Source organism: Dreissena polymorpha, chromosome 16 (assembly GCF_020536995.1).
Source record: "Dreissena polymorpha isolate Duluth1 chromosome 16, UMN_Dpol_1.0, whole genome shotgun sequence".
Lineage (NCBI taxonomy): Eukaryota > Metazoa > Mollusca > Bivalvia > Myida > Dreissenidae > Dreissena > Dreissena polymorpha.
The window spans coordinates 28,253,262-28,278,856 of record NC_068370.1 but is presented as its reverse complement, the minus strand read 5'-3'; the positions used below and the strand labels follow the sequence as shown (position 1 = coordinate 28,278,856).

The window sequence follows — 25,595 nt, the reverse complement described above, 5'->3', positions numbered from 1 at the left end:
TGTTCAAAAGTGTGAGGCACGGACAACAACTCTGCTAGGAGAATGACAGTTTACCTCAACTTCCGCGCAGAGATTTGACTGGAACCAACGTAGCTGGATCACATCCCTGCCTTCCAATCTCTTGCACGACGGTTACATTGTATGTGAGAGCAAGGAACGACAACTCTGCGTGGAGATTGCCCTGCCTTCATAACCAACCACGTGACGATAGCCTTGCCACGTCTTACAGTAATTGTGTCGTCCATTGTGTCACACCGGTCTTTCTGACGTCACCATCTATGTATAGAATGTTATGTCGTTGTTATTTTTACTTTTTGTATTTTGGTAATTACCAAAATAAAAAAAAAGTAAAAATAACAACGACACACTAATTAATTTATTTCTTATGAACCTTAACTTATACACTATTTTCAAAATATTAAAGAAAATGATACCACTTGCCATAATATAATACATGTACATGTACTTAAAAATAAATCCTAGCAAATCTGGTAGGAATTTCTTGTGATGGCAGAGATTTTATGTAAAAACAATGATCGACAACTCTGCGTGGAGATTTAGTTTACCTATAATGGTTTATACCTCTGACTTATGGTCACAATGTACCAAAATATTTCTTTAAGAAATTCACTGTAAAGCCAACAACTTCAACGAAAAATAAAGTCAAATTTTTGCGCGTAGACACCCTCATAACCATACCTTTCCTTAAAAAACATTCCAAGCCGAATTGATTTAGATAATAAAAAGATAAGTCATGTTATATGTAAGAAAGAACTCGATGCGAATCAACGGTCACTGTTTTAAGGCCATCTTTTTCGGCGTAGCAGTTTAACGTCCTTTTTGACCTTACCTGACCTTTGTAATTGTCCAATAAAATTCAAAAAAAATTCCCGCGGCTAGACACGAAGGAATACACTTCATTTATTCCATTGGCTGATTTGAGCATACCACCAGAACATTGGAAACATGGCCGCGTCTTTGTAACACTGTTTTACTGCGTGTTCAGCATGAAACAATTTTATCTCTAATGAAAAGGCTTGATAGATAGAACAGTTTTACACTCAAGGCTTGACATCAATACAGTTAGTGCGTGCACCTTTTATTTTCAGAGGATTGCCAGCTCCAGATCGTTTGTACTAAAAGGCTATGTTCTCATTTAGTAATTTCTTCCATACTTACTTCCATATTCCCGTCTGTGTACTAGTATATTTAAGTTAATCGTTTTTCCCTATCTTGATATTCGTTTTGGCAAAACCATTTTAAATTGTTTTCGAAATTGAACATTTTACATGTAAATGTATCAAGTTTTAAACAAGCCGTCATTCCAGCAGTGGAAGCGTGGCCTCACTTTAATGAATTGCATTCCAACCCGCAAGGTATCAGGGTCAGTTCGCGGCCAGTAAAATAATCTTTATATAATATAGACGCTATCGCTTGAACTAGGTGAACTGAAATTTTCTTTAGACGAGAAATATGTTAAATGAAGATATGCAGCGATATATTTATGGTATGTCAATAAAATAGATTCTTAATGTGTATTCAACAATACCATGATAAATATTATTTTTGATTAATTTAACAAGAATTATTCCACCATATTGACTAATGTTTTAAAGGGGCCTTTTCACAGATTTTGGCATTTTTTTAACTTCATTAAATTCTCTATATTGATAAATGTAAACATTGGATCGTAAAAGCTCAAGTAAAAAATCAAGAAAAAAAATTAAAAAAGGAAAAGAACATTGCCCGGAGCAGGTTTCGAACCAGTGACCCCTGGAGTCCTGCCAGAGTCCTGAAGTAAAAACGCTTTAGCCTACTGATGAGCTATTCCGCCGAGTACACATTCTTGGCGTATTTTATACCTTATATAAGCAATCTTCGTAGTTTCACAAAATTTAACGACAAAAACAGAACTCTCCAAATTATTCAATCGTTTCGCGTTGCAACGCTTTATAATTTTTAGGTTTTAAAATCGTCAAAAGATGCATATAATGGCTATATTAGAGCATGGTTAGTGTTCAGTATTACTGTTTCCTCACAAATATCATAACTAAAACGAAAACTTACGAATCTGAAACAACTTTTTTCAATTTTGTCAATTTACCAAAGCGTGAAAAGATCCCTTTAAGCATGAGCACGATGATTCTCGATACTGTTAATAATCGGATCAAATAGCAATGCCCGACAAACTACTAAAATATGCACGGATTCCTCGCGTGTGGCCGGTTGACTCATATGTTTTAATTTCACTTCAATTTTTCTTTTGGTTTTTTGTTTTGTATCTATAGGTTTATGACCAGCAATATGTAATAATGTAAAATAAGCCGCGAAAACTCCGCGTAACAACCCGTACTGCATGTGATGCAGCTAAGAACTGCACAGAAAAAGACATTCGCTATCTTTGATCTCATTCATTGAACGCTTTACCTTTCAGCAACTCCAGCCACATCAATGCCGTATATCTTTTTTTAAAGATATTTATTGGCACCGGCTTATCTCCAGTTGATGATGGTTTCCCGCCATCTGTCAAAGTCTCATGTAGTCTCCAACCTAAAAGCAAATCACTGCATTTGTAGTATACAACAATGTTTTCCCTACCACGTGCACACAGAAATATTCAAAAATAAAGTTATGGTAAGTGCCCATAGAGAAAATTGTGTCTTCAAATAAATGACGTTCCATTTTTAGAGGGTATAGCAGAAATATACCAGGTCACAATATACTAAATAGTTTCCCCATATAATTCGATGTAAAAGCAACATCTTTAAGCGAAAATAAATGCAACATTTTGCACATAGAGACCCCCATAACCATACCTTTTCTTAAAGGCCATTCTAAGCGGAATCGAATTATGCAATAAAAATATATGTCATGTACAATGCAAGAAAGAACTTGACACAAATCAAAATCGACTGCTTCTGCAACTTTTTTTTCGGCCGTTTCTTAGTGGAATGTAACCTTTTTCAGTGCAATGGTTTACTATAGTCTTCAACTTTATCATATTTCAGTGATTCAGTAGTGAACACATAGTTATGCCCTACCATTATCTCCGAACGATAACATCCGAATAATAGTAAAAAGTGTAAAACATGCCTTCCTGTCAACTATGATATATTTTAAGAGAGTACAGCCCTACATGAAACGGTTATTTAGTATACTGTAGCCTATAACAGAAGTATTTAGTATACTGTAACCTAATCATGGAACCTTCGATTCTCCTAGCAGAGTTGTCGTTCGTGCCTAAACATGCATTCAATGAATGTAATGAACCGCATTGTAAGAGAGTGGGAACCTTCTTAACGTTTCGACTTGGGCACGTTTCAAAGTTTCATTATTTGTTATTTCGACTGTTTAGACTTTAGACCCTTTTTAAGGACCTCGTGACTTTTTGGTTTAACTGATCATTACGACTTGGGACCATTTTCAATTTAGACCATTTTGACTTTCGGCTTTTTTACTTGAGAACTAAAAACAATTTTGGCTGGCGGCGGTTTTTATTTGCGACTGTTTTTACTATTTTAGCTTACTAGAGCTCATGGTAAGCCTTTGTGAACACCTTTTGTCCGTTGTGCGTTCTGTTTCATGCATCGTCATCATTTACATTGTGATTGCTCCACACCTTTATGGCCCAACATTCATTAAACTTGTGTTAGAAGATTGCTTTTATGATTTCTCAGCTGGTTTCAAAACTGCGTCAAGTGAGGTTACTAAGTCAATAGGTCAAATTTAAACAAAAGCTTGTGGATACTATCAAAGTCACATTTCCCCTTACCATTTTAAATTTTGCTTAAAAAAATTTGTTCTAATGAAATATCCGCTGAGTTCGAAAATAGTTCCTTTGAAAAAAAAGCCACCAGGAGCAGGTGCAGCTCTTTTTATATAGCTGTGTTGAAACCTTGACAACACTCTAAAAATCGTATGTTTGGTCCATCATTTTCCTATTTTGGTTGTATTTAAACCCCGTGAACACTTTCGTCCTATCTTAAAAAGCTTGTTCAGACCATTTGTTCTAATAACAGAGGGGATAATATTGAAACCAGGAGCCGGTGCAGTTCTCATCATGTACATGTAGCTGTGTTGAAACCTTGACAACACTCTAAAAATCGTATGTTTGATCCATCATTTTCCTATAATGGTTGTATCTAAACGTTACCCCGTAAACACTTTCGTCCTATCCTCAAAAACTTGCTAATATCATGTGTTCTAATAACAGAGGGGAATAATCACGAGACAAAAATGATTACGACGTCCATGCCGAGACAGGTATTTTTCTCCGTTTTATACCCTTCATTTCGTTTCTAAATGTTATAAATTCCGCTCATGTTCCAGCCATATCAGCAAGAAAGTCATTTGCGTTTATTTTGTACACATGTATTGATATTCGCTCTTTATCTCGACTTTTCCCGCTGCGAAATTTCTTAGCGGGAATCCCTGATTACAGCTCCACTTAGTAAATTCGCAGCGAGTAAAGTCGAGATATAAAGTAAATTTTAATACGAGATAGACGCTAATCACTTTTTGGCTGATATGACCGGAAAGTGAGCTGCATTAAAACAATAAATACCGTAATAACTCTATGTTTTCGGACACTTAAAAATAATTAATTTTTTTCGTGTCCGAAAACTTAGAAACGAAAAATATTTGCAAAATACAGGTGTCCGAAAACTTAGAGTCGAAAATTGAAGTATCCGGAAATAGCGTCAATTGTATCAACGACTACCGGTAATAGCATGCGCTTGTAAAATACCATGCCGTATAGTATAAATTACAGTTATATATGTTTGCACTGCATTTTAAATAATGTTAAATGCTTTATTTATTTGACAGAAAGTTACTTCAAGGTTGTACTTTTACCAACGAGTTCAAAGATGAGCATATGATGTACCGACACTCGCTAGTATGAACCTGTAATTAATGCAATAAAAAAGCAAATTAAGAATTCTGTGTTTGTTCATTTCAGATAGTTGTTGTTACACTTCCATTGTTCGTAAAACTTGCAATAAGGTGCATCACACTTTGAAGCGTTTAGTGTTTGTCATAGTTATTTTACTGAGAAGGGGTAGTACCATTGCGGTAGATAATTGAACTGTTAATTAGCACTAACCCTGGTAATTGTCATAACGCTAATGCTATCGGGCCAAACCATTGTCTAATACCGGTTTACAAGATAATTTACCCAATAACGCAAATGTAATGGTCCGTTGCACCTGCCATGGTTTATGATGTTAATCTGGTTGTAAAACCCCATGATCGAAGTGTCATTAGATATCGAAAACAGGACCGAAATTTGGTAAAATATCGCTGAAAAATATACTGTCCGAAAACTTAGAGACATAAATTATGGACATAAACTCGTGTGTCCGAAAATTAAGAGTCACGAAAAATAATTATTTTTGCTAAAGAAAGGGGTGTCCGAAAACTTAGAGTGTCCGAAAACATAGAGTAATTACGGTACTGGTCATAAATTGTGTAAAACGGCGAAAAATAATTGTCTCGACATGGACGTCGCCATCTTGTTTGTCACGTGATTACCCCCTCTGAATTTATCGGCAGAGGTAGAAAACGGGTTTTCTTTGTTGAATAACACAATAATCTATAGAATAAATTTGTCTTTGAATACCATGAACGCCAGGTGGCAGTTATCTTTACTTGGCTATAGAGAAACGTATGAACACTTTTGATGTTTGTTTGCCCGATAGTTATGAAAATTGATCAGAATATTAATTATTATGATATCTCAGCCTTTCATACTAGGTTAGAAGCCACATATCTTACACAAGCATCGCAAAGGCTGCACATGACATGATATTTACCGATATTTCAGTTCACACGTGAGCGTTTTGGCTCGCTTGTCATCAGTTTATATCAGGCATCGCACATCGACTACCATTATGAAATGCACATGTTTATGACAGAAACGGACAACTGTCCACGCGGTTGTGTGGCCGAGATGGGAGTGGAAACCTTGATCCCCGTATTTGTCGCCGATTGGGATATCAACTTAGCGTTTCCGATTAAAGTCTTATTTGGTTGAAGAGAATTATTCACTTATAGATTATTTTATAAGTTTGATCGCATAGCTCTGGTCTCTATATAACAATAACGTTGTTAAATGTTAATCCAATTGGCATGTATTCTAATGTATTGCTGTTTAATTTGAGCTTCTTAAAACCTGGTAAAACCGCAAGTGCTTTTGCAGTGACATCTCCAAGGCGATGACCCTATTTTTGTTCATGTTTTTTGCGTTTATGTATGTGTTTGTCTTGCCTACCGCATGTTGTGTCTCACTGTTTTTCAATTATTTTCTCATTGACATTGATACAGCACCTCGTTGTAAAATAAGGATTCTCTCCTGCTTCTGAATTTTCACTTCATTGGTGTTTCATATAATTTCTTTTCAAATGGCGTCAGCGCGTTCCATCACAAAGACATCCATAAATTAACCTGAATCTAACCAGATGGCAAGATTAAGAACAAACTACATCACATATCACAAGAAAGATGAGACAAAGCATGCAGGACACTGTATCCAAAATAAGAGCCGACGTACCTTCAAACCACCTACTACTGTTGGGAGACATCAATAAAAAGTAACGGACCTTTAGAGACACGGCAGATAGACCTCAGGCAAGATTCAACATCTAACGATTAAAAGAAACAGGCCTTAAGGATACCATCTCATTACCTCTTAAGAACAGATTTGAGGCCTTAAGTATGATGACAGAAGAAATACCACTGAACGAACAATGGAGCTGATTGGGGAACACCTGAGAGAACACGTGCAAAAGAATGGCTCTCCGCCAACACCTGAAACCTGATACATAACAGACGAGCGAGACATGACGAGATGCTTGGATACTGTGTGGATACTTAAGTGGAGGGGGCGAGATTTGTGCCAGTTTAGTTTAAACCTATTAATTTAAGCTCGATTGCCTCGAAAGCCTGAGGCTTATTTGAAACGCTACCGTGTCCGTTTCCTGGGACTAGAACCAGTTCTTGGTGTTTTTGAGAGAGATCTAAAGAACGCTCCCACGCTGGGGATCGAACCCATGACATGCCGGTCGCTGGGTGGACACCATATCCACTACGCCATGGCGATCCTTTGCCAGTTTGTGACAGATGGGAGGGGGTACAAATAGCGTGAGGTACTAAATGAACGGTCCCTTTAAGTTTCTATTTAAGAACAACTAAGGTTAATAATGGCGTTTAGTTTTTCGCATGATCAACTAAGGGTTATAGTGGTGTTTTGAAAATCGGTATGCAGACCAATACCGTTCACCAAATCACTCAAAAACCGAGGATTGAATGCAATCCGCGCCGAGAAAAAGTTCGCGGATGTATACTGTCCGTATTTAAAAGTAGCGCATTATGAATGTCACGTGAAAAAATAATTCGCTTACATTACATTTTTTCCTCGTGAAAATAGTCCTCTGTGTGTTACGTTATAATCGTGTTACGTTATAATCGCGTAACACATCTCTCCTTAATGATTACAGGGGCAGGTCAGCCAATAGATGTATTCGCGAAGACGCAGCAGGACTTCTAAATGAAGTCTGAAATATACACATACACGTGCGCAGCTGAGGCTATTAATTAGCAACCTGAATAACAGTCGATTATGTATCAGATCAACGGTGAAAAACACGGAAAAATCCAATACTATTTTAGTAAGTGATCAATACAACCATTATTTCATTGTGTAAAGCAAACAAAAATATTAAAAGAAAAATATTATATTTTAATATGCATATAAATTCCATTTCCAGTTATTGTTGCATAATGATAAGTAAGACGCAGTTTAATGGGAAAATTCGCGACAGTCAGAAATAATTTATCCATATTCGCTAAAACTCAACAGAAAACAACAAAACGGTTTGTTTTGATCATTTTCGATTGTATTGTGTGTGTGATATATGTTTTAATAATGCTTCGCATTTTGATTCGGTACTCGGTCACTAAATCGTCCGGGGAAGACATAATGGACTGTATATAAACCTTCATAACAGAGTATTGCTCTCAAGATGAGGAAACAAAATAAAATTATATAGTGTCGTGATGAGACGCAAATCGTTTCATTTTATCTTACCACAAATGTTTGCCGTACTCGTTCAGTCGGTATAGAAATCGTTCTTGAAAGACTGAATAGGCAACGAAATTTGCCAATTTATTATAAATAACACAGTTTGACTTCATTTTTCTATCGAAAAGTAGTGTTCTTAGATGTTCCAGTTATAAGAAACAAAGATACTTTTATAGATCCGTGTAATGCGAAAATGGGTCTTATGTCATATGCGAGTAGCGTAGCTATGGTCAAGCATGCGCATCTTGCATCTCGCAGACAGGGCTTTAGCTACGCTAACCGACGCGCCATAAGACCCATTTTCGCATGACGCGGCTCTAAAAGTATGATTTGAATGTGTCGAAAAAAAACTGCGTGTTTATCAAATACAATGTATTAGAATACTATATATTTCGATGGTGAAAAAACCCTCATAATAAGCATTGTGAGGACACAAATGATGTGATCTCCCGTAGTATAATTATAATTACGAACATTTAGGCAAAAAAATTAGGTCTGTTTCGGTCACCCGACCGTGTCTTCCGAATCGGCGCCGACCCTCAACTTGTTATTGGGGTCGCCAAAAAATTATATAAAAAATCGTTCATTTTCGTTCATATCAGATGTAATATCAAGCAAACAAAGTATATATATATATACACGTATTTCTTTTTATAAGCTTTAGTAGCCTCCCATTGTAGTATCCGAAAAAAAATCCCTACCCACCGAGCCTGTTTTTTTCCAAGGAAACCAGAAACGGACCTATTTTTGTGTTTGCCTTACTTCTGGTTTTAATACACGTGCATATATAATATACACATTTCATGCGGCGAATATGCGACTAACAATTGACAAAAAACAACAACAACAATTTAAACCTTTTTGTTTAATTTAATTATTTAAAACGTATTTTTCTAAATTAATTTCAAAGTCAGAATATTATATTTTAGCGTTTCCGATCGACAAAATCGCCGATGGCAATTGAATCTATCAGCTAAGGATTAAAATTGATAATGTAAAAGAAAAGGGCGATTGTAAAAAAATCAAGGTTACTCTATAAATGTTATTAAGTATTTACTAGTGAAAAGAGCTCGGTCATCAGCTGGAGCGGGCACGTCGCGACCGGGGCGAGAGTCGACCACAAAAGATAATAATCTTGAAGACTCCGAAGAATCGCAAACCAGAATGGTAATTGTCTGTAGGTGGGTAGTGGTTTCATTATATCGTCTGAGGAGGGTCGGATAGGGAACTTCTGCTAATTCGCTCTGTTAATCAAGCGCGTACCGCCATCCTTCGAAGAGGTAGGGGAGCAGCGGAGATGGCAGCGTAGAGGACGGACGGGACGGACCTTGGGCAGAGATACAGGCCAATATTTCGAGGGGTGACCCTATGATTGTCTTTAAATTGTCTGCCAATGCACATTACGGTCTCATTGGCCACCGTGCACCATTCTATTTGGGTCAAAATTATTTCCGCAATACTTTCTTCCGTCTTCATTCCTTACTAACTTTCATTTTTAAACATTTTTTTTCTATCGTATACAGAATTCTATTCTCCTTAGCAAGATGTAAGTTTTAAAACTGAACTCCAAGTATAAACGCGACAAATCGGTATAAAGTACGAACATGTCAACCTAGATTCTAAAACTCCAAACGTTCGGCTGGAGCGTTATGACCGCGCGCTACTTTCGTACAAATTTATTCCTTATTTACTTTCATTTTTATACGCCCGTCTATGACGGGACGTATTATGGTATACCCCGCGTCCGTCTGTCCGTCCGTCCGTCCGTCCGTCCGTCCGTCTGTTAATGTCGTACGCTACGTCAAATATCCTTTGACAGATTTTCTTCAAATTTTAACACAATCTTAATATTGATAAACCCTGATCCCCTTTCGTTTTTGACGGAATTCTGAATTGTCGTTCCAGAGTTATGGGACTTTGTTCGTCAAAATTTCGTGATTTCATTGAATGTCCTACTGTAGCTCAAATATCCTTCGATGGATTTTTTTCAAATTTCAACACAATCTTAATATTGATAAACCCTGATCCCCTTTCGTTTTTGACGGAATTCTGAATTGTCGTTCCAGAGTTATGGGACTTTGTTCGTCAAAATTTCGTGATTTCCATGCTCATGTACTTATAAAATAAACCATGTATTCAAATACAAATAAACTGAAGTAAAAAAATGATTCAAAGGGTTATTTATTACCTTACTACTTCATTGGCGAACGACGGGCGTATCATGCGCTCATGGCGCAGCTTTTATTAAACCCTTTTTTCTATCGTATACAGAATTATATTTTTCTACTGCTACTGGTCACGTGACAAAGTTACGACAAGGTTAAACGCGCGGGGGCAAAAACATAAAATGTTTATTTCTCGTGTTTAACTCGCTATAAATTCATTAGTAACAACGGAAATATACTAAAAGTTATATTTTTTGAAAGAGGAATTAATAAGCAACAAGATAACGTATAGAGATCTAAACCAATACAATCGGATGATAGGTTTTTGCTTAAAATTGAATTTACCACAGTAAGGGTCAAAGACTCGATTAAACTCCTGTCAATACACGCTCCGTGGTTATATATTGCATACGTTCAAAGAACAGACAACTTTATTGCCTTCAACGCTTTGATTTTATTCAATGACAATAATTTTAGGAACTTTTGATATTAATTTGTGAGTAATGGATTCACATAGGAGTGAATAAAGTATATACTTTCAGATTTTACTTAAGATATATGTTATTGATGGATCATTGACAGTCACTTTTTGGACAATACATTTAAATTTCCGATGGTCTATATTATTGGTCAACTAACCGGAGGTGTGTTTGTTGTCAACGCTCGGCATTACTCGGACATTTTCATTATAATATTGTATTTACCTCCCTTGCCTGAGAGGTTGATGGCGTGTAAGTTGATTATTGTTTTAAATAACGTTTAATATATGAACTATAATAACTATGAAGTTTAGTACGGACGTTAATTAACATATGCAGCATTATTTAATTTCAAACCGTTTGGTTTTTTTCCCTGTAAAATCAACTTATTGCAAAATGTGACATTACGTCGATTATGGATTAGACAAAATGGCCGTCGTGACCTACGTCATCTGAATAAGAATGCAGAAACAATGGTATTATACACTCATATTTATGTGATGTGTATTGGTGTTTTGGAATCATGTCAAGACAATTTATCATAACTGCATAGTATTTGATAGTTTTAACCTAATACTTAAATATACCATTTGAAATAAAGAGTGCACGAGTAATTGAGTGCATGTGTCCTTGATGATATGTTTTGTGCGATCATAAACCACACACAAGTTACATGAATTATTCTGAAGCATATTTCAGTTTAAGAAAACAAACCACTATTTTAATAATATTTTCTTATTACCCTGTGTTTGTCCATTAGAATATTCCTTTATAATATACAATGAGTCTGTACAGGGACTAATTGCTTTGTTTAGGTTTCTCTTGTTTTGTATTAAAAACTGAAGTTTGTTCATGTGTTTGTATAATGTATATATATTCATACATTTTGAAGTACTCTTAATTATTATTTGAAACGTTCTGCATTGTAACATTTGACTGTTTAGATTGTGAGATTATATTGGATTTCAGAAGATATGGCACATATCCAAATGCAATTTGTCTTGGAAGATTGCCATAATGTTTAGCATCCCCAGCTGATTTTTTTAAAGCCATACTTGTTAGTTTATTCATAACATCATGAGAGTGCTCCTTAAAACAAACTCAGAACTCTTTGAATTTTTCAAATATCTCTACTAGATCCAAAGTTATGGGAATTTTAAGTTGCGGAATTTTCACCAAATTTAGCCACTTTTTTGGTCTGTAGAAGACCAAATTTGCAGGAATTCGCGGCACCGACGCTGATAATATTTTTATATAAATTGTTATAAAAAAATTATTTATCAATATATCTTTATGAAAATTGGTATGCACATGTAAATTGACATGCTCTTTTCATTTTTCATGTCTATTTTTGTCTATCTTTAAGTGCAAATTATTTTTTCCCATAAAAAACCATGTGTGATGTACGTGTTTTTTTTTAATTATCAGTTGTTGCATCTCTGCAGCACTTATTCATAGGACTGATGTAATTTTCAAACTGGTTCCTAATCGATTGATAGTCTACATGTACATCTTGTTAATATATAATATATAAAGACATTAAACAAACATGTATTTGAACAGAAAACTTTTATTTTACCAATATAAATGAATATTTCAAAGTAATACCAATATTCCAAAGTGAACAAATACATGTAGCAAATAAAAAACCAGTAAAAACATGTTATTTACAGGAATAATATACAGAAAATTGTTAATTCCTTTTTAACTGTATTATCTCTCTCTCTCTTTATATATATATATATATATATATATATATATATATATATATATATATATATATATATATATATATATATAAACTATATACAATTTAGAATTTACATTCAGTGATTTTTTTTGCTTTAATTTGTTACAGCCTGTGCCATTTGAATTGGGAAAATTAGCGCGATAAACCGTGAAATTGGGAAAAATAGCGCGATAAACCATGAAATTGGGAAAAATTAAGCATTATAAATAGGATTATAAGTAACAGAAGTGATATTGTTTTTAAGTGCATGTTCAGGGAGTTTTCTAGAAAAGGAGTCTGGTCAAATTGTTTTTTTTCTTTAATCAATAAAAGTGGCAAGTTTGGGAATGATATATGGACAAAAATGACTAAATAATTCAAGTTATATATTTTGTAAGATGTTTAAAAAATAAAGTTGAGACCTAGATTTAAGAAATCATAATTAAGTTATATGAGACTTCTTTCTAAAAAAAAAAAAAAAAAAAAAATTTTTTTTTTTTTTTTTTTTTTTTGGAAGTTGGGCTTTTTTTGGGAAATTTTGGTCAGAATTTTGGGAAAAAACGTGTATTTTTGCGATTTGGAAGCAGCCGAAATTCGGCTGTAAATTTGAGCAAAAAAAATCACTGACATTAATTACAAGAAAGCAACATCAGCCAGCGATACATCAAAATATATACAATTTACAGTATCGCATTAAATACATGTATCTACAATTTACTAACCTAAAAAAACACCTTGCTGAATGTTTGGTAAGCTTTTGTTATGTCAGCATGTTCTGCAACAAACCAAAGTCTTCCAGAGTTTTTACATTCTGGCATGAAACCATGCCTTAAAATGAACCGAGGGTTCACTTGTTGTTCATCTTTACGGGTTGGCCAAATGTAATGTCCTGTATTTTTGGTTTGCGCTAAAAAGTGAACGGTGAGAGTTTTTGAATCGTCAGAAACCTGATGAACTATACCCGGGTACCAGTTGTCCTGGTAGGCCACAGCAACATATTCATTTTTGACAAATTGAATGTCGTCATTCATGTTGATTAATTCGGCTTCATTTTCAATTTCTTCAGCAATATCGTTTTTTCGTTTCCTTCCTTTCTTCTGATTTTCAGTTGACATGTCTTTATTTATTTCATTTAAAACATTCTTCTCACATGAAATGTGTTCTTCTCGCAGTTTCTTCCCTTCTTTCCGAGCATTTTTTAACAAACTGGAACGGTCATTGTTATTGAGTAATCTTTATTCAATGGCAATATCCTGTATTTCATAGTAAACACAATCAAACGCTTACTGTTAGATGGAAGAAATGAAATAGATATGTTAAAATAAAATGATTTACTGAACAGTCATAATGATGCAACTAAGTTACATGTATCTGACTTTTTCTACATTAATATGTATATTGTGGAGTAAATAGTACCATGATCATAATTTAACATTGTACATGCCTTATTATATACATTACAGTTACTAAATAATAACATAATAATTATGTCATAATTGAATATCATAACAATGTACTATTTTGCACATAAAGAAGATGTCAATTTCTATATATTTTTTTATGCCCCCCTTCGAAGAAGAGGGGGTATATTGTTTTGCTCACGTCGGTCCGTCGGTATGTCAGTCGGTCCGTCCACCAGATGGTTTCTGGATGATAACTTGAGAATAATTAGGCCTAGGATAATGCAACTTCATAGGTACATTGATCATGACTGGCAGATGACCCCTATTGATTTTCAGGTCACTAGGTCAAAGGTCAAGGTCACAGTGACTCGAAATAGTAAAATGGTTTCCGGATGATAACTCAAGAATGCTTATACCTAGGATCATGAAACTTCATAGGTACATTGATCATGACTGGCAGATGACCCCTATTGATTTTCAGATCACAAGGTCAAAGGTCAAAGTGAGTCAGTGACTCGAAACAGTGAAATGGTTTCCGGATGATATCTCAAGAATGCTTACGCCTAGGATCATGAAACTTCATAGGGACATTGATCATGACTGGCAGATGACCCCTATTGATTTTCAGGTCACTAGGTGAAAGGTCAAGGTCACAGTGACACAAAACAGTAAAATGGTTTCTGGGTGATAACTCAAGAATAATTAGGCCTAGGATCATTAAACTTCATAGGTACATTGATCATGACTGGCAGATGACCCCTATTGATTTTCAGGTCACTAGGTCAAAGGTCAAGGTCACAGTGACAAAAAACGTATTCACACAAAGGATTCCACTGCAACTGACATCCCATATGATATTGGGGGCATGCATGTTTTACAAACAGCCCTTGTTTATTTTCAGAATCATACAATCATGTTACCCTGATTGAAAATGCCAAGAGCCAACCCAACTGCCTGCATGTTTACATGCAGCAGTATATCAAGGGGATGAGTTATCAAGTGACAGGATGTCAAAGGCAGCATTATCTGGTGACCTTGACCTTGGGAAGAAGTCAAGGTTAAGCTTTTTCCAGTCTTTGACGGGAACATTAGTGTCAGTGGAATTACTGGATATGAGACCATCTCGAACTAGACGCCAGAGTGCCCGTCGCGTGATCTTAAAAGCCAGTATATTATCAGTTATACTGTTGTCTATAGCCTTCATCATTACCTACAGTGTGATACTGACGTACGTGAGCAGTAAGGTTCCACTGATGAGACATCATGAATCATCACAAGGTGAAAAATCAAAGTCAGGACGACGCATGAAACTTGTGGCTCGTCCTTTGGACGCTGTTGATAAGGACAACACTTTAAAGTTTAGTAGTAATAGAGTTGTAAAATGGAATATCCAAAGCTACCATGATAGCTATAGTTTGAAACCACGCTGTATGAACGATACAAGAACTGTAATACTCATTACCTCCGCTGTTAATAATTTTCAGCGAAGAAATTCAATAAGAAATACTTGGTGCAGTCCATTTAATTTTAATTTGTCGTCTCTTCCATGGACGTGCGTTTTTTTGGTTGGCCGAAGTTTAAATGCAAATGATTATTTGAATTTACAAACAGAGTCTCGTAAATACAATGATATACTCACTGGCAGCTATTTAGATTCTTATAGGAATCTAACAGTGAAAATTATGCATGGTTTCGACTGGGTGAGACAGTTTTGCAAGTCAGATTATGTGTTGAAAACTGATGACGATGTTTATGTAAATACATTATTACTTGATGAATTAGTCTCCAAGAATACTCAAAAATCTGATGTATATATAGGATTAGTTATGCAGACTGATAGTCGATTAGAAGTGATTCGGAATCCAGAAAGCCGGTGGTTTGTTTCAATGGATGAATACCCATCATCTCACTACCCTCCATACGCAAGTGGGATGGGGTACCTGTTGTCAAAAGATGTTGTGGCTAAAGTAGTGGATGCAAGTAAATATATCCTGCCCTTTGCCAATGAAGATGCTTACGTTGGGGTGCTTATTAACAATATTGGTGTCCGACCTGTTAGAAGTGGCCGTTTTACTCTGACAGGCTCAGGACTACGGACGTGTAATCTGGTGTATTTAGTGGTGGTGCATCACATCTCTGCGGAGGAGCAATATACCATGATGGAGCGCAGTAAAAAGGCCCAGCAAACATGCCTTGAACCAACAGAGCTCTCTGTACATGCCTGGAACTAGACCCTGCTGTTGGGCTTACATACAACTTACAAATGTGTATGTTGTAATTTGATTCAAAATTCTTAATATTTCTTGGTACATTGTAATTCACCAGCGATTTTTTTACTAAAATTGCAGCCTCTTACAGGCTGTTTCGGAATGGCAAAAAGTACTTTTTTGCCCCAAAATCTGTCCAAAGTTTACCCCCAATAAGGCAGGGCTCGACATAAACTTTTGATTTCACTTGTCCGGTCGGAAATCCACTTGTCCGGTCGGACAAGTAGACCAAAAGTTCACTTGTCCTGAACAAAAAGCAACTTGTCCTGACCATTATATCTTATTCTGCTCAGTACTTGGCAAAATAATGAAATAATAGTTATTAATACAAAATGCTCAAATCATAAAGACTTTTATCGTTTACTTTGTTTCTTGGCGACCTTTAGGTATTTTTTTAGCTCACCTAAGCACAACATGCTCATGGTGAGCTTTTGTGATCACCTTTTGTCCATCGTCAGTTGTGCGTCGTGCGGCGTCAACATTTGACTTGTTAACTCTTTAGAGGCCACATTTATTGTCCAATGTTCATAAAATTTGGTAAGAAGATTGATCTCAATGATATCTTGAATGAGTTCGAAAATGGTTACGATTGCTTGAAAAAAACATGGCTGCCAAGGGGCATTTTTCCTTATATGGTTATATATTGCTACAGTAAATCTTGTTAACACTCTAGAGGCCACATTTATTGTCTGATCTTCATAAAACTTGGTGAGAAGATTCATCCCAATAATATCTTGGACGAGTTCGAAAATGATGCTGGTTGGTTGAAAAGCATGGCCGCCAGGAGGCGGGGCATTTTTCCTTATATGGCTTTACTAATTAGTAAAACCTTGTTAACACTGTAGAGGTCACATTTATTTTCCGATCTTCATGAAACTTGCTCAGAAGATTTTTCCCAATGATATTATGGATAAGCTAAAAAATGGTAACCTTTGCTTGAAAAACATGGTTGCCAAGGGGCGGGGAATTTTTCCTTATATGGCCATAGTAAAATTTTTACACTCTAGAGGCCACATTTATTGTCCAATCTTTATGAAACTTGGTCAGAAGATTCAACCCATTAATATCTTGGACGAGTTCGAAAATGATGCAGGTTGGTTGAAAAACATGGCTGCCAGGGGGATGGACATTTTTCCTTATATGGCTATAGTAAAACCTTGTTAACACTCTAGAGGCCACATTTATTGTCCAATCTTCATGAAATTTGGTCAGAAGATTTGTCTTATTGATGTTTTGGATGAGTTTGAAAATGGTTACGTTTGATTGAAAAACATGGCTGCCAAGGGGCGGGGCATTTTTCCTTATATGGCTATATATGGCTATAGTAAAATCTTGTTAACACTCTTGAGGCCACATTTATAGTCCGATCTTCATGAAACTCGGTCAGAAGATTCATGTCAATAATATCCTGGACGAGTTTAAAAATAATGCCGGTTGGTTGAAAAACATGGCCACCACGGGGTAAAACCTTTTTAACACTCTAGAGGTCACATTTATTGTCTGATCATCATGAAACTTGGTCAGAAGATTTGTCCCAATTATATCTTGGATGAGTTCGAAAATGGTTTGGGTTGCTTAAAAAACTTGACCACCAGGGGGTGGGGCATTTTTCCTTATAAGGCTATAGTAAAACCTTGTTAACACTCTAGAGGCCACAATTATTTTCCAGTCTTCATGAAATTTGGTCAGAAGATTGGTCTCAATGATATCTTGGATTAGTGTAAAATAATTTTGTTTGCTTGAAAAACATAGCTTCCAAGGGGCGGGGCAATTTTCCTTGTATGGCTATAGTAAAATCTAGTTAACACTCTAGAGGCCACATTTACTGTCCGATCGTCATGAAACTTGGTCAGAAGATTCATCCTGATAAAATCTAGGATGAGTTTATGTTTATGTGACACACCTGTTGACCGGTCAGGGCTTTCCTTAGACCTCAAATCTCAAGAGTCAATGACTCTTTGGACCAAATTTTCAAGAGTCAAAATCAAATTTGTATGAGTCATAATAATAACGCAGGAGAGTCAATGATCTTTTGTACTTTAAGCAAATTACTGAGATATATTATATAAAAAGCAACAAATTTACAAATATCTAAACATTTATTTCTTATATTCCAGTCAATAAAAGAGATAATGCAAACATACATTGTGACCCACATTGTGACTTTGTGAGCATAGTGAAATTAATACGAAAAAAACACTCGCACTTGTAGTGACATACATGTAATATATATCAGGGGTGTCAATTGTCCCAAATTCGAAATACGGAAAATTAAGCAGAGATTCAGAGACTGTAGGATAAAGGGAATAGAGGGCAGAGCCCCTCAAGCCCTTGCTTATTGTTATTCTTTATTTTCTTTCTATGTGCAATTTCTTGTGAGTACAATGCGAAATTTTATCAACCAGACCATCCGTAACACCGAATGTGTATTCGTCATTCTATAAAAAATGTTATAAAGACCGTTGTGTCACGTAATCGTTCCTAGTTCATGGACGACCCATAGTCATAACAACGTTCATTACTCTTAAATTACCGGTGTGTAGCCTATCATTCGATATCTCGTCATGCGTGTACTGCCAAGATGACGAGATTTGCATTAACTACCATTTTCTCGCGTCACGCATGGGACAAGTCGGTCCCTCCCTATTATGTTGGTTTCTCTGCATAATTTAGGATAAAATATTCAACAACACCATGTATCAGTTTCTAGTCCAATTAAATGTCTAACATACTTAATATTTTCGGTTATACAAATACAGTCTGATAGCTACCTGATCGTATCTTTCTCGATCCGTACGCCTCCAACTCTAAACGCTAACTGAACTATTCCCCTCTAACATTTGCCCCATGAAACTCTGTTATGAATCCCATTGGTCAGTGTTCTATGCGTGTTTATTTCTGATTGGCTGAATTACAACCTAGGACTGGAGTAGTCACTATTCAAGTATGCACACGCTAATCAGCACTGTGATACCAATAAATAATGCAAATACAGCCTTAGGCTTGTGTCAGCAGCATCGTAACCCCTTTGTTGTTAAACATACACCAGATCCAAATATTTAATCTTTTGACCGTCATGCATACTCGCCACTGATATACTTGTCAATATTTCGTACATAAAGAAAACCCAAATATTTCACTTAATTTCCTATCATAATGTGACAGTTGGAAATAAATTAAAATCGACGAACCATACCGTATCCGAAAACGACTGTCCGAAAACAGGTAGAGATACGTCGTTTGCAAATGAAATAAAATACGTGTTTTGTTTGTCTGCAGAAAATGAAAGCCGGTAATAAGTAACCTAGCAAATACGCAATTAATATATAATTCAGTTGACATATTGTTTTAAGTATGATATTGCAGTGCTTTACTTTGCTAATAGATAATTTATAGTTAGCAGACAACTATAGCAACGTTCGTAGAATGGTACGGTTTTCGGAAAGTAGCGAAGATGTTAAAAAAAAAAGATGTTTCATCAGTTACTGCTCATGTCAGTGCCAGCCGTTTACCATCAAAATACCTCCTTAAACTAACTAATCAGATTTACTTTTATCTAAAATAGACTCTGGACGGCTCAAATCCGGATTTAATTATTTCATGTGCCATCTTTACCGAAGACGTGCGACAAACACGCCGATTTTCTATGCCGTCTCAAATGGTCAATTATTACACCATGTTGTAATCAATTAGCAGATGCAGCATCCAAATTTGTCACTTTGCCACACGGTCAGTTATACCAGTTCTATGGTTATTTTTAGCAACTCTGATGCAAAGCGTGTAAATTTACGTTGTAGACAGTACATATGCCAGCATAACTTTCGCGCGTCTTTGAGCGGAGCAAATATGAATAAAACTGGGTTGGGTACACTGTATTAAGCATTGAAATTACATTCTGACATATTGTGGAAGTATTTCTCAAAATATTGTGGATATGGATGTTATATTAATATATTGGATATTATTAAAACTGACGCGGGCGAGTCCATTCTGTTTTAGTGGGTTTAATACATGTCGTTTCTGCAAACAGCTGATAACAAACGCTCAGATAAATAATGGAACGTTGATACATGCGTCATCGAACCAGCAGTGTTTTAATTGGTCATTACTAGATTTCTCAATGGACAAAACTCCGCCTACTGGGCGGACTCATGCTTCAATGATTGGAAACGGGCGCTAACGGTTAGCGTCTACCAAAAGATACTCCGCCCCAAGCCAATTATCAATTTCTCTTAACAACTTTTGATCTCTTTGACGCAAGTCGGTACATTCCCCCGGGTCAAATGAGACGCATGCCGTAATTTTCTCAAGAGTCAAACTAGGGTATTCTGTAATTTTCAAGCGTCAAAACCCGGGAGCTCCGGTCAAAGGAAAGCCCTGCCGGTACATTTCAACTAAGGTCACTGGCACAAACATTGCGAACTTTAATAGGGTTTTATAAGCCAACAATTCAATAAAGCTATTGTTTTTTTATTGCATAGCCTATTTGACAATGATCATTGATACATGTATGAATATGGTTATTGAAAATGTCACCATTTTCGATCCATTGATCCTTATCCGTTAATCAATTTATTTGGGTGAATTGATCAATATTAGAATCATCCATTAGAGTGGTGTTTAAGTGTTGTCTTTATGTTCTAGCAAAAAAACAGTTACACAGTACAAAGTTCAACTTTGCTTACCCTGTAGTCTTTTAGGTCAGAGAAATTATATTTTAGACCCAAACTATATATGTTATGTGACACATGACAAGTTCAAAAGTTTTGTTAGTAAGCAAATCTTTTTTTTTTTAATTAAGCTAACAAATAGCAAATTTCTTGGACCATTTTAAAAATCATGGTATGAATTGACCAGTGTCCAATTTCTTTTATCACTTTAAAATATACAAAGAAAAATTGATATTTACATAAACATCGTGATAAAACCGGAAATGTGTTTACACGTTGCAAAGTCATTTAATCAAAGTTAAGTAAGTCAAACAAAAAGTAGCCAATGAAGATGCACAACAAGCTTTATTCACCAAATTGTTATTGAACATATCTTTATAATAATTGTTTATTTTTTGAGACTGTTCAAACAGGGTTTTCCCAGGGCCTTTAAGCAGTGGGAGTGGTGCCACTGTGCTTTAATATCCAAATATTATCATTTTTCCCTTGTTTATTGTCTGAAGTCATGTATAAATTAATATAGGACACATGAACAGTACTTGTAAAGCTTAGCAATCTAGCTTGGATTTGAAAAGTGCAGGGTGTTTTTTTGTCAAAAGGGCACTAAGCCGCACTATAGGGGGTACTTGGTAATGCTTTACCTGCGACGTATTTTAAATGTAAAATGTGTTTTTGAAGATTTGTATTTCATTTCACATGTAGGTATTAAATTGTCCTGTACCAGTGAAACCGGAGGGGACTTATGGTTTGCACTCCGTCTGTCTGTCAGTCTGCCTGTCAGTCAGTCCGTCACACTTTTCTGGATCCTGGGATAACTTTTAAAGTTCTTAATATTTTTTCATGAAACTTGAAACATGGATAGATGGCAATATGGAGATTATGCACTTCATTTCATTTTGTGCCTACGTAAAAAATTCTGGTTTTACCAGTAGGGGACCATATTTCTTGGCAATCTCTTGTTTTAAACATTTTTTATGTACTGTATGATTGATGAAACCGAAACTGTGAAAACTGAGTTAATTTATTAGATTATTGAAACATCAAAAAAAAATTATTATGCAATAAGATTTAAAAAAAGGACTAGACCTGTGTCCATGGGGTCAGAGTGTGACCTTGGGGTGGCAGGGTGCTGCTCCCTTTAATTGAGGTAAAGCTGAAGCACTGCCAAGAAGCGGTCTTGGCCCCTCTGCCTTATCAAAATCCTGAGGAAAAGCCTGCTACCATTTTAAAACAGTGATGATACTTACAGTATTCTTTCTGCCACTTTCACAAAGTGCATTTCTCAAATTTTCTCTGATTAAAGTGCTAAAATAGTAAATTACCTAAATTCAGACACTTGGTTTTGCAATTACTAATGCAAAATTACAAATCACTAGCAAATGAAAATGTATAACGTAATAATGTTAAGATGCCTCCAGATTTTAGTTTTTCTGCTATTAAAAAAAGCTGTAAAACAGACCCAATCCCAAACCGATTAAAAAAAACAACCAATTATTTTTTTTTATTTTTTATTTTATCTAAATGTAATTTCATATACAGCTTACAAAGTATATAAGCATAACTTTTCATGCAAATTGCTTATTTTCCACAAATGTCCAGGCAAAAGGCCTGATGCGTCAATGTATGTTAATCCCAATTTGGTGCATTGTATTGATTAAAAAAATTCCCAAATTTGCCATTTTATCAATTTAAAAAATCCCCCCCCCCCCCCCCCCCCCCCGAAGTAAACCGTAGCTCAATCCTCATGAAAGAACTAAATTAATTGCAATTTACTTTAGATGTATGAAAAAACTTGAAAGGGACAAATTCAGGTAATGTTAATAAATATTTAATTGTTTTAAGTTAACATATTGATTTCTTATTATTTCGCCATTTGCCAAATAAATTCTACAATTCAAAGTGCCCCAGTCCTGAGTTTTATTTTTTGTCAGTCTACAATTTAACAGTAGGAAATAAAGCCATTGATAGATCATTAATATAGCGCACTATAAACCTAGTGCCCCATTTAAAATTGCTGGCTTTCTTAATAAACAAAGTCCTAAAGAGATCTTTAATAAATAAATATCATGTTGCAAAATAATTACAAATGTGCCACTGATGTGCTGTCTTTTGAACAAAACAAAAAAAATCAACATTAACAGATTTTTTCAGTAGTACATGTAGTTAATTGCTTTTAACTTAACATAAGGTTTTTGACTTTATTCCAACATTATGACATTCCAACTATAAGAACATTTTTCACTAGTACATGATTATAATGAATAGTCTGTTACATTAGGCAAGGAGTACTTACATGTAGTGGGATTTAGTCTCAAGTATCCATGTACTCTTGCAGACAGGTCAGAAATAAGGTGTTCACCTCAAACATGCTTGCAACGTCAGAAATAAGATATTTACTTCAGACATGCTTTCCGATATGTCTCAATTATCCATTCATCTCATAAAATAGCATTGTAAAAACTAACACAACTATAATAACACATGTTGCATTAAGGAAATAATTCTAAATTTCTGATATATATGTAACTAGGATTTCTGATGGTGTATCTTAAAAGATTGATATGAAATTGTTAAGAAAGCACTGAACTATTTCTGTAAGCATTACATATAATTATTGTCATGTTTGTCCGTTAATTTCATAACTGACAATATTCATCTAATCAGAAGTAATTAAGCTTAACTTTTAAAACTGTATAATATAGAAGACTTGTATTGCATGATGGTACAATAATGTTTTAATGATATAACACTGACTGTATAGTAACTTAAAAAAGTTGTCTATGTATTAATGTAAAAAAAATGAAAATTGCAATGTACATGTTCTATTTCTTTACATTCAGCCAAAGCAAAGCCTACATGTGCTTGTGTATATTCAGCAAGCAAAGTCATTTAATGCAATACTCAGTCAAATAAAAACATATAAATAAAACCGCTTTTATAAGTTTGTTTTAACGACAGCTTAATTGGGCTGCTAGCTCCAATATTTATTGTTAGTATAGATACAATGTAAATATGCCTATCACTCAAGTAAAGTCACTGGAAGTGAACAGGGGACAATTCTAATGATTACTTCAGGGAAGTAATCTACAGGAAGGGCCTTATTTTTAATGAAAAAGATGATATCTATTTTTGATTCCCTTGTCTTTGTCTGCAGCAGCTGTCCCTCTTGTGATTTTAATCACCACAGGAAACATACCATAGAATGATAGCATTTCATAATACCGTAGTAATGATGTGGCCTTTCTCATTAAATCATTAAGAGTTCTTTTTGACATTCCTCTATCAGTTTATATTTTGTTTTATCTTTGTAGATTTGCATGGAAACAGTGACAATTGTCATATGAAAAGTCTTCATTGCTCCCACAATGTGACTTCAAGAAATGTGACTTCATCTGCGACTTTTAACTGGGAATCTCATGGAAAAGCTCAGAAGACTTATTGTGCTGCACATAAATGTATCCCTACATTCCAAACCAACCTGAACCAAGCACCTTGTTGATACCAAAATTTGATGCAATCTCAACGCAGAGTTGTCTTTTCATGCTCTCACATACAATCTTATATTTTTTTGTTTACGTATTATATAATGAAAAGTAGCATCATTTACTGTCATACTTTGAAAATAGTGTATACCTCTATGTTCATAATAAAAAATACATTACCTGAATTTAAAAAAAGTTTAAATAACAAAGGGAAAATTATTGTACCACGTGGCTTGACTATCAACATGTGGTTGTATATGAAGGCAGTGATTCCATCCAGCTATGCTTGTTCCAGTCAAATCTCTGCGCTGAGCTTGCGTCTGATGAAGCGACTGAGTGCTACAGATCTGATCTTTGTAAGCTTCTGTATGATATGGATGAAGCATTTAACCCAGATTCTGTCCAACGGTATAATAATGATGATTGTGATGCATGTTTATGCTACCTGTAGTCAATTTAAGCTATTAAATATGTTTGCTGTATCTCTAGTGAAAATGTGGCAGTATTTTTACTGCTTATATAAAATGTCTTGTCTGCTTTGGTTTGCTCGAAAGTTAAACAAATAAGAATATCATATAATTCTAAACAAATTGGTATCTTATATCCAATACATGGGTGGCTTTAGAAAAATGTTGTAATAATTACTCATATGTTTGAAATTCAAACTGTTAAAATTAAAAAATACTTGTATTGGCAAAAATGTAGCTAAATGATGCGCATTTAACAAAAATATGTTTTTCAACTGCATTTAAAGAGAGAATGTCATTTGGTTTTCATATCACAACGCAATTTAGTCGACATTGTCAATTATTTACCATAACATGTTTTACTTACCGTGAAATTGTTTTGCTGCAGATAGAAACATGTCTCAGGACGAAAAATATGCTAAGATTAAAATTAATTTTCCTGGATATATTTGCAATATTCATTGAATATGTAAAACAGAAACAAGTATGCCTATATTTGCCATTATTGTTTATTAAAAAGAATTATTTATAATTGTGCAGTTTAAAATTTAAAATGAATAATATTCTCATAGATATAGACAAAATATATTATACAATAATGAGAACAATAAATCGATGTTTAGAGAGATTTTTTTTGTAGCCATTTGTGTTCATCTTATTGTTGGTTTTGGGTTGCTCGTAGATTTTAGGTGGTGATACTGTTTTAGACTGTGTTGCTAGTTGTTTGTTACTGATAACAAATTTGTTTTTAGCTCACATAAGCACAACATGCTCTTGGTGAGCTTTTGTGATCACCTTTTGTCCGCAGTGCATCATCCCTTGTCAAGATTTACCCTGTCAATACATTAGAGGC

At 35.1% G+C, this 25,595-nt stretch overlaps 1 protein-coding gene across 2 annotated transcripts; it reads left to right on the top strand.

The window, feature by feature from the left end:
• The first annotated feature begins 10,885 nt into the window (after window positions 1–10,885).
• LOC127861537 (beta-1,3-galactosyltransferase 5-like) lies at window positions 10,886–25,366 on the top strand. Of its 2 annotated transcripts, none has more exons than XM_052400136.1 (3): window positions 10,886–10,976; window positions 14,758–16,121; window positions 24,107–25,366. In XM_052400136.1, exon 2 carries the CDS (start codon window positions 14,864–14,866, stop codon window positions 16,085–16,087), a length of 1,224 nt encoding a protein of 407 aa, XP_052256096.1. In that variant the 5' UTR covers window positions 10,886–10,976; window positions 14,758–14,863; the 3' UTR covers window positions 16,088–16,121; window positions 24,107–25,366. The 2 variants fall into 2 exon arrangements, with proteins under 2 accessions (XP_052256096.1, XP_052256095.1); XM_052400135.1 differs by lacking the exon at window positions 10,886–10,976 and adding an exon at window positions 10,992–11,200.
• Window positions 25,367–25,595: the final 229 nt, after the last annotated feature.